The 15,908-nt window shown below is 40.6% G+C and overlaps 1 protein-coding gene across 1 annotated transcript in view; it reads left to right on the forward strand.

The window, feature by feature from the left end:
* Positions 1 to 2,403: 2,403 nt before the first annotated feature.
* Positions 2,404 to 15,908, forward strand: part of TNPO3 (transportin 3) — a 99,547-nt gene continuing 86,042 nt past the window's right edge. The window contains exon 1 of the mRNA XM_072652786.1: positions 2,404 to 2,909. Coding sequence (XP_072508887.1) covers positions 2,790 to 2,909 — 120 coding nt within the window. The 5' untranslated portion in view covers positions 2,404 to 2,789. The remainder of the gene's footprint in view (positions 2,910 to 15,908) is intronic.

Genomic DNA, 15,908 nt, shown 5'->3' on the forward strand with positions numbered 1-15,908 from the left:
TAACCTCATCATCATGTTAAGATTTCATCAGCTTTGACATTCCCCTTCATCACTATCCTCTGCCTCTCTGATTGGAGGGTAGGACCATGAATTCCAAACCTCCATTTAACGGGAGACCTCAGCCTAGCTATTTCATTTCTAGCTTGAGACTTCCCTGGTTGACTTCTCCACCACACCTCCATGTTGGATAGTTGCCCCCACCCCATTCAGATTCCTTTTGTGTGTCCTCTTCCTCTTTAGGATTTTAAGTTCCCAGAAGGTAGGGACTTTATTTTTTCATATTTGTTTCCCCAGCTCTTAGCAGGGTGCCAGGCATAATGTTTATTGACTATTCACTTTTAATCCCCACTAACATTCTAATTTTTCCTTATCTTATGCATTATTGTATAGCCTTATAACTCACTTCCATTCTTCGAATCTTTCTACTGCTCCAATCCATCCTTTACGCTACCACTAGTTTTATCTTCCTGGAGACCTTCACCATCTACAGTAGAGTTCTTCTATTTGAAATAACTTTTAACATTTACAAGGCACTTTAAGGTTTGCAAGGTACTTTATGTCTTATTTCATTTGACCTTCACAACAACCCTGTGAGATGAATGCTATTATCTTCATTTTACAGAAGAAACTGAGGCTGATGAGGTTTAAGTGACTTGCCCAGGGGCACCTAGCTAATGTCTGAGGCAGGGTTTGAATTCAGATGTTCTTGACTCCAACTCCATCTTTCTATCTGCTGCACCACTTTTATGTGGGCCATTCTCTAGCCGACTTGTGAGTATCTTTGGCAAGCATAGGTCTTCTTGTTCTATACTCTGATACTAAAAGGATTGTTGAAAAGTTATTTCTGTGGTTGTATTTATCATAGTCTTGTACAATAATATATGCATAGGGGACATATTGGAGGAGAGGGCTACATTTTGCTGTCTGGAATCACTTTTTAAAAAATAAATAATTGGCAAATAAGCTCAATGACACAATTTTATATTTTCTATTACTTCTGTCAGCGGTGCCTGAAGATGTAGGTCTGGTGTAGAAAATACACAAAAAGCTGGTGTTCCCTTTTCATGTTTTTACTCCTAGTAGCCTTGTTGTGCGTCCATGTACTAAAGAAAGTAGAAATTCTCCTTAAGCATTGTTGAGCCCTTAAGCAGAACACTGCCACATATGAAAGATTACAAACTAATTGTTGTAGAACTTACACTCTAGTTGAAGGAAACCACACATACACAGAATTTACAAAGTGTGGCAGCAGCCTTTACCAACTGTTAAAAGGATAGGAGGGCGTGCAGTAAGGAAGTCATCACAAAATGGTCCTCAGAAGTCTTCTAGCCCACATCCCTCATGTGGGATGAACATTTCAGAGATAGGAAGTGACAGTCGGATTTTGCCTCCAGGTCCTGACTCCAAATCCAGGCCTCCTTCCACTGAACCGCACGGATGGTAAGGGTGCAGCCTGGTGCGGGGGCTGATTCTGAAACAAGGGATGCACGCGGGGCGTGTGTCATCATCATACTATTAGTGATAATGACAGCTCTCAGTCCCATGGCACTAGTGAGGCCGGCCAGCAGCACTTTCCGTATGTTCTCTTATTCGATCCTCACGGTCCTGTCAGCGGTCAGCGGGGCGCGGTCATTGTCTCTACGATGCAGAAGGCAGGAGTGAAGCCGACAGAGATAAAGGGACCGGCCCAGGGGACACGGTGACCAACTGTCCGGGGCCAGGTCGCGGGTCCTTCTCGACTCCAAGGCCAACGCTCTCCTTGGCACCATTCACCAGACGGGGCGTCAGCCGCGGCAGAGATGGTGACCTGGAGCGCACAGCCCCACCGGCCTTGTCCTGGCTGGCGCGTGGTGCACCTGGAGACCCGGACGCGCGCGGACAGCACAGGATGCTGGCGTTTGGCGATGGAAGGACTTTGGAAATCGCCCATCGCATTCAGGGGCTTTTAACCTTTTTTGTGTGCTAGGGTTCCTTTGGCAGTCTGGGGTTTTTAGATTCATAAAATACGGAGGATTACCAAAGAAACCAGAAGTTAGTGAAAATAAAGACGTAACGACCGGGGGGAGGGGAGGAAGAGCAAGGGAGGGAGGTGGCCCCCGGCTGGTAGGAGAATCGATCCCGGCGCCGAGACGCAGCCCCGGGGACCCCACGTGGAAGCGGCGCCGCAGGGACCCCAGGCTCGAGATGTCAGGAGGAGGAAAGGTCTCCGTCCAAGACCAAAAAGCACCGGCTTCTAGAGGCCCGCACCCCCGGGAGGCCCCGGGAATTCAATGGCAGAACACACCGCTTCCTTTCGCGCTTCTTCGGTTTCTGGCCGGGGAGGGCCACTTCCGGTACCAGGGGGCTCCGAAAGGCGGGGAGCACGGCTTGCGGCGGCCCCGGCGGAAGTGCGCTAAAGGACCAGTGTCGCTGCTTCCGGTCCGGGTTGAGCGGTTCTCCTGCTGGAAGGCTCTGTGGTTTGCGGGAGCCGGCTGGGGCTGGAGCATCCCGGAGCTAGGGGGGAGGGAGAGAGCGAGGTGGAGAGAACACGCGGGCTCCCAGGCTGATTCGGGGACAGCCCGATGGTGACGCCGGCCACCGATCGCAGGCACAGAAGACAGAGGGAACCCGAGCGCCACCAGGCTCCTGTTTCCAGGGGGGCAGCCTGCACGGGACACCCCCCGCCCCGGTAACGGCCGAGGAGGAGGAGGAGATGGCGCCGGCCAGGGAGCGGCCGTGGCCGAGGCAGTGAGAAGCAGCGAAGCCCGAGGAGCCTGCGCCCCCGCGTGTGAAGAGCAGGAGCCGGCGCCATGGAAGAGACGAAGCCGAGTTTGCAGCTGGTGTACCAGGCTGTGCAAGCGCTCTACCACGACCCGGACCCCAGCGGCAAGGAGCGCGCCTCGTTCTGGCTCGGGGAGCTGCAGCGATCGGTGAGCGGGGGCCGGGGCCGGCCGCGGGGGGCGGGGTGCCGGGTGCTGGAGAGGCCTGCGGCGGGGCCGGAGCCGGCTCGGCGGCCCCGGGGCCTCGTGCAGCCCGAGGGGAGGAGCTGCGGCGCGGGGCGGGGCGCGGCGGCCCAGCCGCGGCTGGTGGAAGTTTCTAAAGAGAAGGGGCAGCCGCCAGCCCGGGGACCCTTCCCCTCCAGGGGCTGCAGAGTCTTGGGCCTGGAGCCCCCTGGGAGCTGAGGCCTTCCCGGGTTCCCGCTCTTCCACTGCCCCGAAGGGACCGGCCGCCCGGTCCCCTGCTGGTCCCTGTCCCATCTCCGTCCCTGTCCAGCACGCCCACTCCTTTCTTTTCTCCGCGTTCCGGTGTCGCAGCCTGGGATTCTTTCCCATCCATTTGCACCCGCGCCCCCATCCTCATTTTCATCCATTAATAGCTCTAAACACCTCTCAGCTCTTTTAGGTCTTTGCATCTGCCAGTTTTGCCCCCTTGTTGTATTCCTTTGCCACCTCCTTGTCTTTTAACTCCGTGTTGGGACTTACTCTTTCTTCCTCACGATCCCCCTTAACTTATGTTGTATAATATCTTTTTTTTCTGAAATGTGGGGAAAACTTTTTAATTCTACTGGAGCCATGAAATTGTTTTTTAACAAATGTGAAAATGCTTTGAAAATGAAAGGATATTGCACTGTATTTGCTTGTCTTTCAAGCACAAATCCTTTTCTGATTTCTGTTGACAACCCTTCTCTTCCCCCCTCCCTCAATTCCTTCCTTTGCTGATTTTTGTACTGTGCCCTTTAAAGCTAACTTGTTTGAGGTCTTAGTGCGTACGAGTTCCGTTTATTTTGGTCAGCTTGCAACTTTGCATTTGAAATAGGGTGGGTGGTTTATTTTTGTATGTTCCTTTGTTTCCAATTCTTGGCTTGCCTGATTTCAAGTAATGAGAAATTTTTATAAGATAGATATTATTACTTGATAATCATAACACAGTTTCTGTGGTCTGGAGAGGGAGAAAAGCCTTTTTGTGGTGCTTTGTTTTAGAGTTTCCTAGCGGTAGTTATTTTTGTAAGATAGATTAAAATTACTTTCATTTTTATAGGAGGGAAGTGCTTGGTTCGAACAGGAAAAAGTGATTTGTTAATTAAAAGGGACTTTCTCAAGGTATATTTCCCAAGCTGTTTCAGTAGTATGTAACAAACTTGAAGTTTGGTCCTAGCACAGTTAGGTTTTTATTCTCTTTGGAGGACAGAGCTTACTTAAACGTTAGTTGTGCTATGAGACCTGTGTCAAGAAGAAACTTTTTAATTTTTTTGTAGAACATAATTTTTTTTCTCCTCACAATCTCAATATGCAGTTGTAATTCCAGCGATCTCTGCCAATTGGTCTCCTTGACAAGCTCAATATGAAGCAGTAGTTAATAGTGGTACAATTTAGATACAGTTGAGCACATTCTGGAATAGGATGCATTCCTTGTGTTGCATATATCAACATCTTTTTCTCCCCCCACCCCCCTTCATTCTTAGAAACATCCTGCTGCAGAGATTATTAGAATTGATGACTTGGAAATTTTCTAAAGGAAGAGAAAACTATATTTCTCTGGTTTGGAGGCTGACTTTTATAGCAATCCTACCTAGCAAGGGTCTGTTATATGGCAGGACTCTATTAAATATGGTGGGAGGGAGATGCCCTAATTTAACTCAGCTAACTCAAACTCTGGGGGGAAGCATTGAATGAAAAGTCATCCCTTCGTTGGATATGTGGAATAACCTAAGTTGTTGAAGACAATAATTTAAATCAAGAAGAAGGGAAGTGTATTTTATAGACTGGAAAACTGTGATAGTTTTGACTGGAATAAGAGCAAATCTGGTTGCTGTACTGTGCACCACGGAAGCAGATGAGCCAGGATAACCTTGGGACAATGATAATTGATTTGGCCTAGATTCTTGGGAATTTTTTTTCCCCATAATAAATGAGGCAGGCTGTGGGATATGTACTCTAGTACTTTTCCTCTTTGGAATTCCCAGTTCCCTGAAATTCTTCTGAAACATCAGGGTTTTCTTTTCCTTTTCCTTTTCAGTCATTGGTTTGACTTGGTAATTTATTCTGAAGACTAGACATTTATTTGGTGTTTTTAAGCTGTCAATCAACATTGCCAGTCAGCTGTCAAACTGTCAATGAACCACATTGACTCCTATCATGTGCAGACATTGCTCAAGGATGAAGATGTGGAGTCCAAAAGAAAGGGCGTCTTTGCCTTCAAGGAGCTTGAGTGTTTTTGGAGAAGACACCATGTATGCACATAAGTAAATACAAAATAACACGTGATATAAACATAAGACAGTGGTGGCACTATGTTTGTGGGTGAAGGCACTGGAAGCTTTGGGAAATGGGGCAAGGCTCCATGTTGGAAGTGGCACTTGGACTGAGCTAAGAAATAAGCTAGAATTGATCTGAGGCTTGGTGGAGGTGAGGAGGCATGGAGAGTCTGTGAAATTACATATGATAGGGGAAGCATCAGGTATGAGAGAGCAGCCGGAGGGCTAGTTTGGGTATGTGAAGTTTGAGAAAGGAAGGAATGGATCAGTTTGGAAAGGTAGGGTAGAACCTTCTAGCGAAGGACTTTCAACATTCAACTTTGATTTTAGAGGTAATAGGGAGCCACTGGAACTTTTTGAGCTGGACAGTGACGTGTTCAGACTCGTGCTTTATGAGTATCATTTTGGTAGCTTTAAGGAGTATGGATTGGAAAGTGGAGAGACTTGAAGATGGGAGATAGCTTAGACCATTGCAATAGAACAGATGAAAGTGACAAGGGCCTGAACTAGGGGAGGGGTTTTACACATGACCAAACAAGACAGATTTGAAAATACTAGACTATTTAAGAGGAGGCTATTTCTGCTAGTGTGCTCTCTCTTTATTGATATGTTTAGGAAGGTCTGAAAGAAAGCTTTGCATATACGAATAAGTCACTGCATTCTAGTTCTTTGTAAAAGAAGTGCTAATATTTATATGATGCTTTAAGGTTAGCAAAGAGCTTTACATACATATACATATATATATATACGTATATATATATATATATTCTTATTTGATTCTCATAACAGTCCTTCAGAATAGGTGCTATTCTTATTTTATAAATGAGGCAACTGATAGGTGAAGTGCCTCACCCAAGGTCATAAACCTAATGAAGTAAAGGCAGGATTTGAACCCAGCCTTATACTCCACCCCCCTACACTTAACCTCCTAGTGGCCTCTTTGTTAAATCCTGGCTGTGTAAACCATTGTTCTACCCTCAGGCTACAAAAATAGAACAGCTGGTGGCCCAGTGGATACTGCACTGGGCCTGGAGTCAGGAAGACCTGAGTTCTGGCCTCAGACTAGCTCACTAGCTTTGTGATTCTGGATGAGTCATTTAACCTCTGTTTGCCTCAGTTTCCTTCTCTGTGAAATGGGGATTTATTAGCACCTATCTCCTTGTTATGAAGATCAAATTGTAAAACTCATTTAGCACAGTGCTGGCACATGGTAGATGCTTACATAAACGCTTATTCCTGTCTCCTCCTTGCAAATGTAAGCCCTTGCTTTCAAGAAATTTACAATCTAATATAGGAGGAATATGGTTCCTGTTGAATTGTAGCAGTTTAAGCTAGTTTAAAACAGATTTAGAACTAGAATAAATCTGGAATTCTTTATAATAAAGGAGCTCATTTTTTGTGTCCTCAAGCCCACCTTCCTCATTTTGCAAATGAGGAAGATAAGTGAAATTTAGGTAAATATCCTTTTTCATAGCTGAGACTCTGGACAAGGGGTGATGATTTTCTTGATTACTGATAGACTGCTATGGATCCCATGGGTATTTTTGTATTTCTAGTCAAGAATGGATAGACATTACTGTTCCAGACCTTCACACTTCCATCAGTCTTCCTGTCTTAAATGAAGATTATTGTAATAGCTAGTATGCCCTCTATTCGTCATTTGCATTTATGGGAAAGCAGAAAAATGAAAACCAACTTTTGTGGTTATAGTCAGTTATTGAGCTATGTGGGAGTTTAAAAAAAAAAAACAGCTGTTACACACTGCTTTGATGATTGTGTTTCCTTGGGTTGTACTCAACACTAAGCTGTAACCAGATGGTTACAGGTTGACTCTACAATTGAAGGGTGATCAGTGTAATGTAGTCCTGTTCTTTGCTTGTTGGGGCTTTACAGTAATGCTGAAAATTTATAGACCAATGTAGTGGAAAAATTTCTGAATTTCAGAATCAGATTTTTTCTGCTGGATTTCAAATGAGAGATCTTGGGTTTGGCACAGCTGGTTACAGCCTTTGTGACCTTGGGCAAATCACTTGAACTCTCCAGATTCCATCTATGAAAGGAGTGTTATTATCAAACTCAAATTGAAATGGGGCCATAAACTGTACATAAGGATTTCTATAGGTGCTGTTGACTTAGAAAACTACATGTTAACATCCGTGTTTTATTGCATTTTGTTAAATATTGCCCAATTACATAATCTGAGTCAGCACTCTGAATGTTGTTTTGTGCATGCTTGACACCACTTTCTACCTCTAAATCTATGATCCTCTGTTTCTAATTTTATAAAGTACCAATATGATTTCTTTCTAGGAGAGTTATAGTCTCTGCTTTTCTTTAGTTTTAAAACACAACTAGTGGCCTTTCTCAACCTATTTCATAAGATTTTTGAGAGGAGACAGGTTTGTAAACTGTAAAGTTTATAATATAAAAGTTAACTGTTATCTGCCTTACTGTAAGATTCTTACACTCATTTAATCCTTTTGATTACAGTCTTTTATCTGAACTTTGAAGATTTTTAGGTTGATAAGGTTTATTGCAGTTTTATTCTAGTTGTTTTGAACTATTCCCTATACATTCTGTGTTTTGCTCCTTTCTATCTTTCTGTCTCTAAAGTAGATATGAAATCTTGGTTTTGAACTTGAAAACGGAATTCAGCGTATTAAATTATAGTTCCATGATGGCCTTGAAAATTTGAAAACCTTGCTTTTGAAGTATCTTATCCTCCAAGAACTCAGCTTATTAATAAAGTCCACATTCATAGTTACAGAATCATAGAATTTTAGAACAGGAAGAGATCTTATATTCTTCTGGTTTACATGTCCAAAAATTATTCCAGTTAAGTGAGGATAAGGGCTAGTGGTTAAGAAGAGAGAATCTTGTATTATTCTGACTCATCTGCTAGAAGTCTCAAAATCAGCACTCAGTTTACATAATATGGAATGGATTCAAGCTATGCATTTCCTATTTTGAAGCAGGATTGCTCACAGTAATTTCACATTTTGGGGGTTTTTTTGTTTGTTTGTTTTTGAGAGGGTTTCAGGATGTGGGTTTGCTCCAGGGTCTTTGTACTTGCCTTGGAGTGAAGCCTTGAAGGGCATCTCCTTATGTGGGACACACATCCTTCTGGTTGAGCCAAAACTGGATTGACATTCCCTTCCCTACTGACTAGGGTTAGTTTAGACTGAAAAGTCAAGTCAAGAAATATTTATTAAGCACTTAATTGTGTGCTGGCCACTGTGTGTTAATCCCTGTGAATACAAATAGAATTAGGAAGTTTACATTCTGTAAGAGTTAAACCTTCCTATGGGGGAAGACACCACATAAAAGAGAGCTAAAAAGCTACCGTTACATTTGTAGAGAAAGTCTGGGGGAGTCTGGAGCAGCCTGGAGAGCGAAGGAATTTTGCCCAAAGGAACGTGTAGTTTTGTTGGAACACTGGGGAGAGCAGTCAATTCTCTTTCTCATTCTCAGTGAATTGTTACTTTGAGATGAAGATGAACCATGTGGGGCTTATAGTCTTTTTTTGAACATTATTTGGACTTCTTTTCTTTTTTTTGGAGGGGAGGGAAGAGGCATTTGGGGCTAAGGGTCTTGCCTAGGGTCACACAGCTAGTCAGTGTCAAGTGTCTGAGGTTGAATTTGAACTCTAGCCCTCCTAACTCCAGGGTCAATGCTCTATCCATTGCACCACCTAGCTGTCCCTGGGCTTATTTCGTTTTTGTGTCTGATCTCTCTTTCAAGGGCTTAGACTGTTTAGAAAAATATGTTTAAGGAATCTCTTGTTTATTATTTGTGTTATTTAAAAGTATGAACTCATATTTAGACAAGAGGCTTTTCTTTTGAATATGTTTTATACCCAGAGCAAGTAATTCTTTCTCCCCCCATCCCTTTCTAGTTGTTATAGAAAATGCTGCCAAGATAAAAGTTGTCTGTCTTGCTTAAGTGAATGAACCATTTTGCTTCAGAAAAGTTTGGTTTTCTCTACTGGGGTATATGTATTATCTGAAACTGAGTCTTGCTTTTTGGAGTGTGTTTTTTTTTCCCTAAATTCTTTCCTTTTTCATCTTTCCTGTGATGCACTCAGTGGTGTGTGTATTGGCCCTCTTCAGTTTTATTGTAGTTGCTATATTTTAGTCTTTCTTAAGAAGTAAATTACATTGGAACAAATGCTGTTAGTTTGAGACCCTCAGATTGTCTGATATCATTAAAAAAAATCTCTTCAATTTTCATGCACTGTCAAAAACCTTCCCAACCATCAAAAATACTGTCACTAAAAACAGTCTGTCGTGTGGCAGGACTGGCAATTTCCTCATGAAATTACTATTGTCAGGGTGGTACAAATGTAAAGGCTAGCAAGAAGATCGACCAACTTTTAGGTAAATTAAACTCATTCTTCCTTTTCTTGTCTCTTGGGAATTTTTTTCCCCCTGATTTGGTAAATTTTAATTTTCCTAGCTTGAAAGCATGTTGTTACACTTAATTGAATTGAATGGGAGATATCTGAAAAACTGTCCTCTCTGAAAGTGATATTTATTATTTTTCATCATTCTTTTAGTCTCTAGTAGGAATTTCTAGTTCTGTAGGAGCACAGCAAGGCATACTTTGTTTTATTTCACTGTGTTTTATTGTGCTTTGCTTTATGTGCTTCAAAGATATTGTGGTGTTTTTTTTTTAAACAAGTTGAAGGTTTATGGCAAACCCTGCTTTGAGCAAGTTCATTGGGATCATTTTTCCAACAGCATGTGCTCACATCATGTCCGTCTGTCACATTTTGGTAATTCTCACAGTATTTAAAATTTTTTCATTATTGTTACATCTGTCACGGTGACATGATAAGTATTTTGATATAATTGTTTGGTGGCATCACATACTGCGCCAAAATGAGACGGCAAACTTAATTGATAAATGTTATGTGTGCTGTCCTTGGACCTGAGACATAATATTGAAATTAGGCCAATAAGTAACCCTACAGTGGCTTCTAAGTGTTCAAGTGAAAGGCATAGTCATTCGATGGGGCAAACGTCATTGTTGTCTTATTTTAAGAAATTGCCACCGATACTCCAGCCTTCCACAACCAATACCCTGATCAGTCAGCAGCCATCAATACTGAGGAACCTCCACCAGCAAAAAGATTACAACTTGCTGAAGGCTTAGATGATGATTAGCATTTTAAAACTGGCAGTAAAATATATTTTAAATTAAGATACGCACATTTTTTAAAGATATAATACTGTTGTACACTTAATAGACTACAGTATAGTGTAAACATAACTTTTATATGCACTGGGAAACCAAAATTTTCCTGTGAATAGCTTTTTTGTGATATTTGCTTTATTGCAGAAGTCTAGAACTGAACCCCCAATATCTTCGAGGTATGCCTCTATGTTTGGACACATTCTTCATTGAGCACATGAATCAGTATTTGGAAAGTTTTTAAACTATTCAATACCTGAAATGGAAACAATTTGACAGTGTTTTATTGCATCTATTTACATAGGAAATTTCATGTTTCCTGAGGAGTGTTTATTCTCTCTCTCCCTTCTTGAATTCTCTTGTGCATATTTGTCTCTTGTAATCTGTGTCATCAGTTCACACACCCTCCCCCCCCCCAACATTTTCCCCCAAAAGAGAATGTAATTTTGAGGTTAGGGATTGTTGGGTTTTTTTGTTTTATTATTGGCTACACCTGTGCACATTGTAGGTCTTAAATGCCTTTTCCATTGGGTTTACCATACCCAGTGGAATGTTTGAACCAATTAGGGTGTGTGTGTAGGATAAATGTGCAATATTAATCTCTCTTTTGGGCAGGTCATAAATCCTTGGCCTACTGTTGGATGTGTGCTTGTGTTTTTGAGGGAATGATTGTGATTTCACTGGTTAGCAGTTTTAAGACTTATGGACAGTTTCAAGGTTGTGGTGAGTCATGTAACAAGAGTACACTTTTTTAAAGGGGGAGAAAACCAGTTTTTTTGTTGTTTTTTTTAAATCTCTTGTGACCAATAGTAAAGAAAGTTAGACTGAGCCTGTTAGTGAAAGAGCTCTCTCTATATAGCCTGTCATGTATTCTTGGGAGTAGACGTTTGCTGTACCCATGTAAAGACCTCTGCTGCTTTTGTGAAACAGGAGGTTGGAATTGGGTGATTAAATGGCAAATGTTCTCTTGTTGCAGCCCCTTTGAAATGTGGGAGCTGCAACTTCCTCCTTCCTCTGAGCCCCAGGCTTCACTTGAGATGGCCCTTTCTGAAATGTGCAGCTTAGTGCAAGCCTGGCTGGCATCTGTGGCTCCAAAGTTCTGTGAAGTGGAAGTGTTTTATTTCTTCTCTCCTTGTAAAGAATTCCTATTTTTAAAAAATGGCTTTAGTGAAAGCGAAAAGAGAACAGTTGGGTTAGTGAATTAATATATCAGGATTTGGTTTATTTTTATTTACATCATGGTTTCGTTAGTGCAAGAATAATTTATTTTCCTTTGTTTTTGTGAGTGTAGGCAGTAGAAAGCCTTGGATTTGGAGTCAAAGGACTTTTGGGTTCAGTTCCTGGAACTATCTTTTAATACTTAACCTCTTTGGGCTTCCTTCTTTTCCTTATCTTAAAAATGAACAGGTTGGACTAGATTGACCCAAGGTCCTTTCTAGCCCCAAATCTGTGTTTCTGTGATTAAATTTGTCCAGAAATTGGAAGTACAGTGAGGGATAGTAATCTACCATTAAAACGCTGAAATTCTTGGGTTAGGGCTGCTTTTGAAAACCTATGAGGTGACTAGAAAAAAACAAATCTGTAACCCAATACATCACTCACCTGCAACATGCCTCACCCTTTAAAATTGTGAAAACAATTATCAGAGATCATGCCTTACTGGGTTTTTTGTTACCCTGTGATTTTATCAGTATAGGGAACTCCCAGTGAATACATTTCCCTCTACTAGCACAGACTGGCTACTCTTTTGCAATTTATGGTCTTAGTCTCCACCTGAGAGGTTATTGAATTCAGGAAGTGTCAGAGAAAGGGATTGAATCCTGGCTTTCCCAATTTGGAGGCTTGTGGTTAAGTCACTATACAAACTGCCCCTGGTCTCACTCTTATTTACTTGAGTAGTCTATAACTTCTACATTATCCCTGATTCCTTTGGAGGATATAAAGTGTTCTTATTCCTACTCTAAAATGATAATAATAATCCCAAAGAGAACTACTTCAGAGCATCAGGCCAGGCCAACTGAGAGATGCATGAAGTTTGGAGTCATAATCTATCCTATTCTTCCTTTGACCTCATTTTTTATCTGTCAGGCATGGAATTGAATTCTCAAAAAAGTGTAGCATTGATAACAACAGGTTTGGAGTTCATATAGCTACAGTTCATATTTGTGTGTGTGTGTAAATTTATAGCCAGACCACAGTGAATTTTAGATGATGTGAGTTTCTCAATTCTTGACTTCTTGAAAGCAGTTTTGGAATTAGGCTTTAAAAAAAAGAAGAAGAAAGGCTAACATGTCCATACATTATGACTCGGAGATCTCACTGCCAGGAGATTTTTGACCCTAAGGAGATCAAAGATGTAAAATAAAGTTCTGTATTCACTGTAATGCGGCTTTTTGTGGTAGCAAAGAACTGGAAACAAATTAAAACCCTTAATATGGGGAACAGCCAAACAGATTATGGCATGGGGATGTAATGGAACATTACCTATCAGAGTGAGGAATCCAAAGAGTTTAGAGAAACATAGTGAACTTAAGTAACTGAAAACAGAAAAACAATATATATATATAATGATTTTAACAATGTGGATAGAGGAAAAAGGTATTAGGATGGGAAGAGGCAGGGAACATACTACTAAAATATCAGATCAAGCAAGGTCTTAGGAATTTAAACTTATACTGGAAAATGACTTCCATCATTTATTATTGCAGGGTAGGAACTAGATGATCTCTTTCAGCCTTAAATTCTAAGCTTCCTTTTACAACGTAAGCTCTTTGCAGGCAGAAACTGTTTTTGGCTTTCTTTGTAGCCCCAGTGTCCAACATGGTGGTTGACATAGAATAAGTACATGAGAAATGCTTATATTCTCACTGACATTCTTCATCTTTTGACTCTTTACTCTTGTGGTTTTTAGTTTTCCTGGAGACAAAAGGTCAAGGGAAAGAATTGGAACTTGGAGGTAGGCTGCAGTTTTTCTGGGCAGTATAAGGTTTAGACCCAAGACATAATGGAATGTCATTTTACTTAGTGGTATCAGCAAACTTCTTACTTATCTGTTCAAAACTTAAAAAATTAAAACCATCAGTGAGTGAGTGCTTGTTCTGTCTTCAGTCCTATGCTACGGTCTATGGATAGTTGTAGACTCCAGAGAAGAGGACATTTCACTTGTATAGAACAGTTCAAGTAAGTTCAGGTAAGGTGATTGGATTCAGAATGGGTTCAGAACCACTTTGTCTTTCTTGGTGGCTTAATAGATAAGTATTTAGCTTTGCAACAGCGTAAGGTGCTCAGAATAGGTTAAATAAGCATGAATCCTTGTCTTTGAATAAATCTTTGTTTTTATATTCCAGTCTTCTCTGGGTTGGTCAGATGATCTACCCTAACAATTTTTATCACTCATCTGCAAGATACTTGAGTCTCTTGCTATATTAACTATTGACTAAATCTGTGAGATAGTATGTTTGTTGGAAGAAAACTTTGGCTTTTCCAAAGCTCAGAAAAAGTTGTCTATCCACATTGGCATGAAATCCTATGTATATCATGTTTTATGACTGTATTGTAAATTTTACCTAAGCTTCCCCCAAAAGTAGATCTCAGCATTATTCTCCCAATGATGATCATCAGGAGATTAAAGTGGACAGATTATATAGACGTTTTTCCCATGGAGTTAAATTTATTTGTTGTAATATGCTTGGATTAAGGTTTCATTCTCTGAACTCATTCATGTTTTTGCTTTTTCTTTGAATTCAAATATAGTCAGTTCTGCTATAACTCAGCATATGGATTCCCCAAAAGCATGACTGTAGGCAAAATCTTGAAATAAAAGAGGGTAAATGGGGTTAGGGACACAAGACTAAAAAGCTTTGTGACATATTAAAAAAGGATAGAAATCTAATAGAAAAAAAGTAGCAGTTAGATATTATGTTAAATGATTTAGAAATAAATGCTACAGTACATAGAGGTGGGGAAGTGGCCTTGAATTCCATGAGCAAGTTAAGTGTCTTCTGGGCCGAGGCCCCCGAGTTGTTCAGACCAATTCTTCTTGGTCCAGTGCTTCTACTGCACCAGAAGCCAAACAATAAATGTAGCACTTTACCTTTACAGAAGGCCTGAAGTGTGTTTGTAGAAGTGGGCATTGGAATTAGGGTTGTTGTAGCTTGTGATTTATTGTCAAGTCCTGCAGTTTCCTGAGGTCTCTCACTATTTTTAATAAGCTGAATCTTGTGCAGCAAACAAATGTGCATTAAGCTCAAAATGTTTTCCTGTATATCAGTTCATGTTGAAATAAAATTGCATTTTTAAAGTTCTTGTTAAAGCAAAACCAAGGTGAAGATACTTGTCTGTTGTACTTCTGGAGTAGATGGCTTATCAGAAATGTTAAAACAGTTTCTGGTGACTGATGCTTTAAAATGAAAAAAATGATTCATCTTTTATGGTTTCCAGATATTTTATTCTTCACTTCCCCCATTATTTACAATTTTGTTAACGCATTTGAAATCATTTTACGTCTCTTGAAAAAGACACAAAATGAGGATATCGGTTTTTTAAAGGTGCACATATTTTTGGAAAATATATCCCTATAGTTTGAACAGAGATTTTTTTTCATACTAATTCTTTGTCAAATTAAGATCTGTAAAACTAAGAATCACAGTCATGCAACAGTGAGTTTTCTTGAATAGAATTTGCTTTGAAGCCATTTCTAAATTGACTTAAGAATTAATGGTTGTTTTTCCTTTTTTCCTACCTGTCAGGCACTTTGTGCATTTGACAAACATTTAATGTGTAGCCATATGTGAGGCTCTGTGTTAGATGCAGTGGTGGATACAAAGTTAAGTCACACGGGAGTAAAAGATCTAGATCCTGTCATTCAATAAATTAAATTATTTTAACCACTTTTGTTAAAATTTCATAGCTTTTTTATTTCATGGGTACAGAAATTTTTGTAATGAAAATAATATCCTATGTACTCTACTGAATCAGAGAAATATTTTGTGATTTAACAGTTTTGTAAAAGAACATCATAAACTCTCTTATCCCCCACAACCAATCTTGTTGACTCTCCTTCTACAACATGTCTACCATCTATCCTTTCTATACTATTCAGGACTTATTCACATATTGCCTGAATTATTATAGTAGTCTTTGCATTGGTTGTCTTGCTTCCATTCTTTTCTTTCTCTAATCCTTCACACATCTATGAAAATTAATTTTTCCAAAGCACAGTTCTGACTATGTGACTCCTTACTTCAGAAGCCTTCAAGTCATTTGTTTTTTTAGGGTGAAATACACTCTCCTCAGACTTTTTGACCATCTTCAAGTAGAGACTGGATGTTACATTAAATTGGTCACTGAGATCCTTTCCAATTCTCAAATTCTGTCACAGTGATTATTTAAACCCTCTCTCACAGAGTTCTTAATGTCATTTGGTTCTTGGACCCCTTTAGCGGTCCTCCCAAGGCTGTGGGGCCTCCTCTGGGAATAAAGT

Source organism: Notamacropus eugenii, chromosome 3 (assembly GCF_028372415.1).
Source record: "Notamacropus eugenii isolate mMacEug1 chromosome 3, mMacEug1.pri_v2, whole genome shotgun sequence".
Classification (NCBI taxonomy): Eukaryota; Metazoa; Chordata; class Mammalia; order Diprotodontia; family Macropodidae; genus Notamacropus; species Notamacropus eugenii.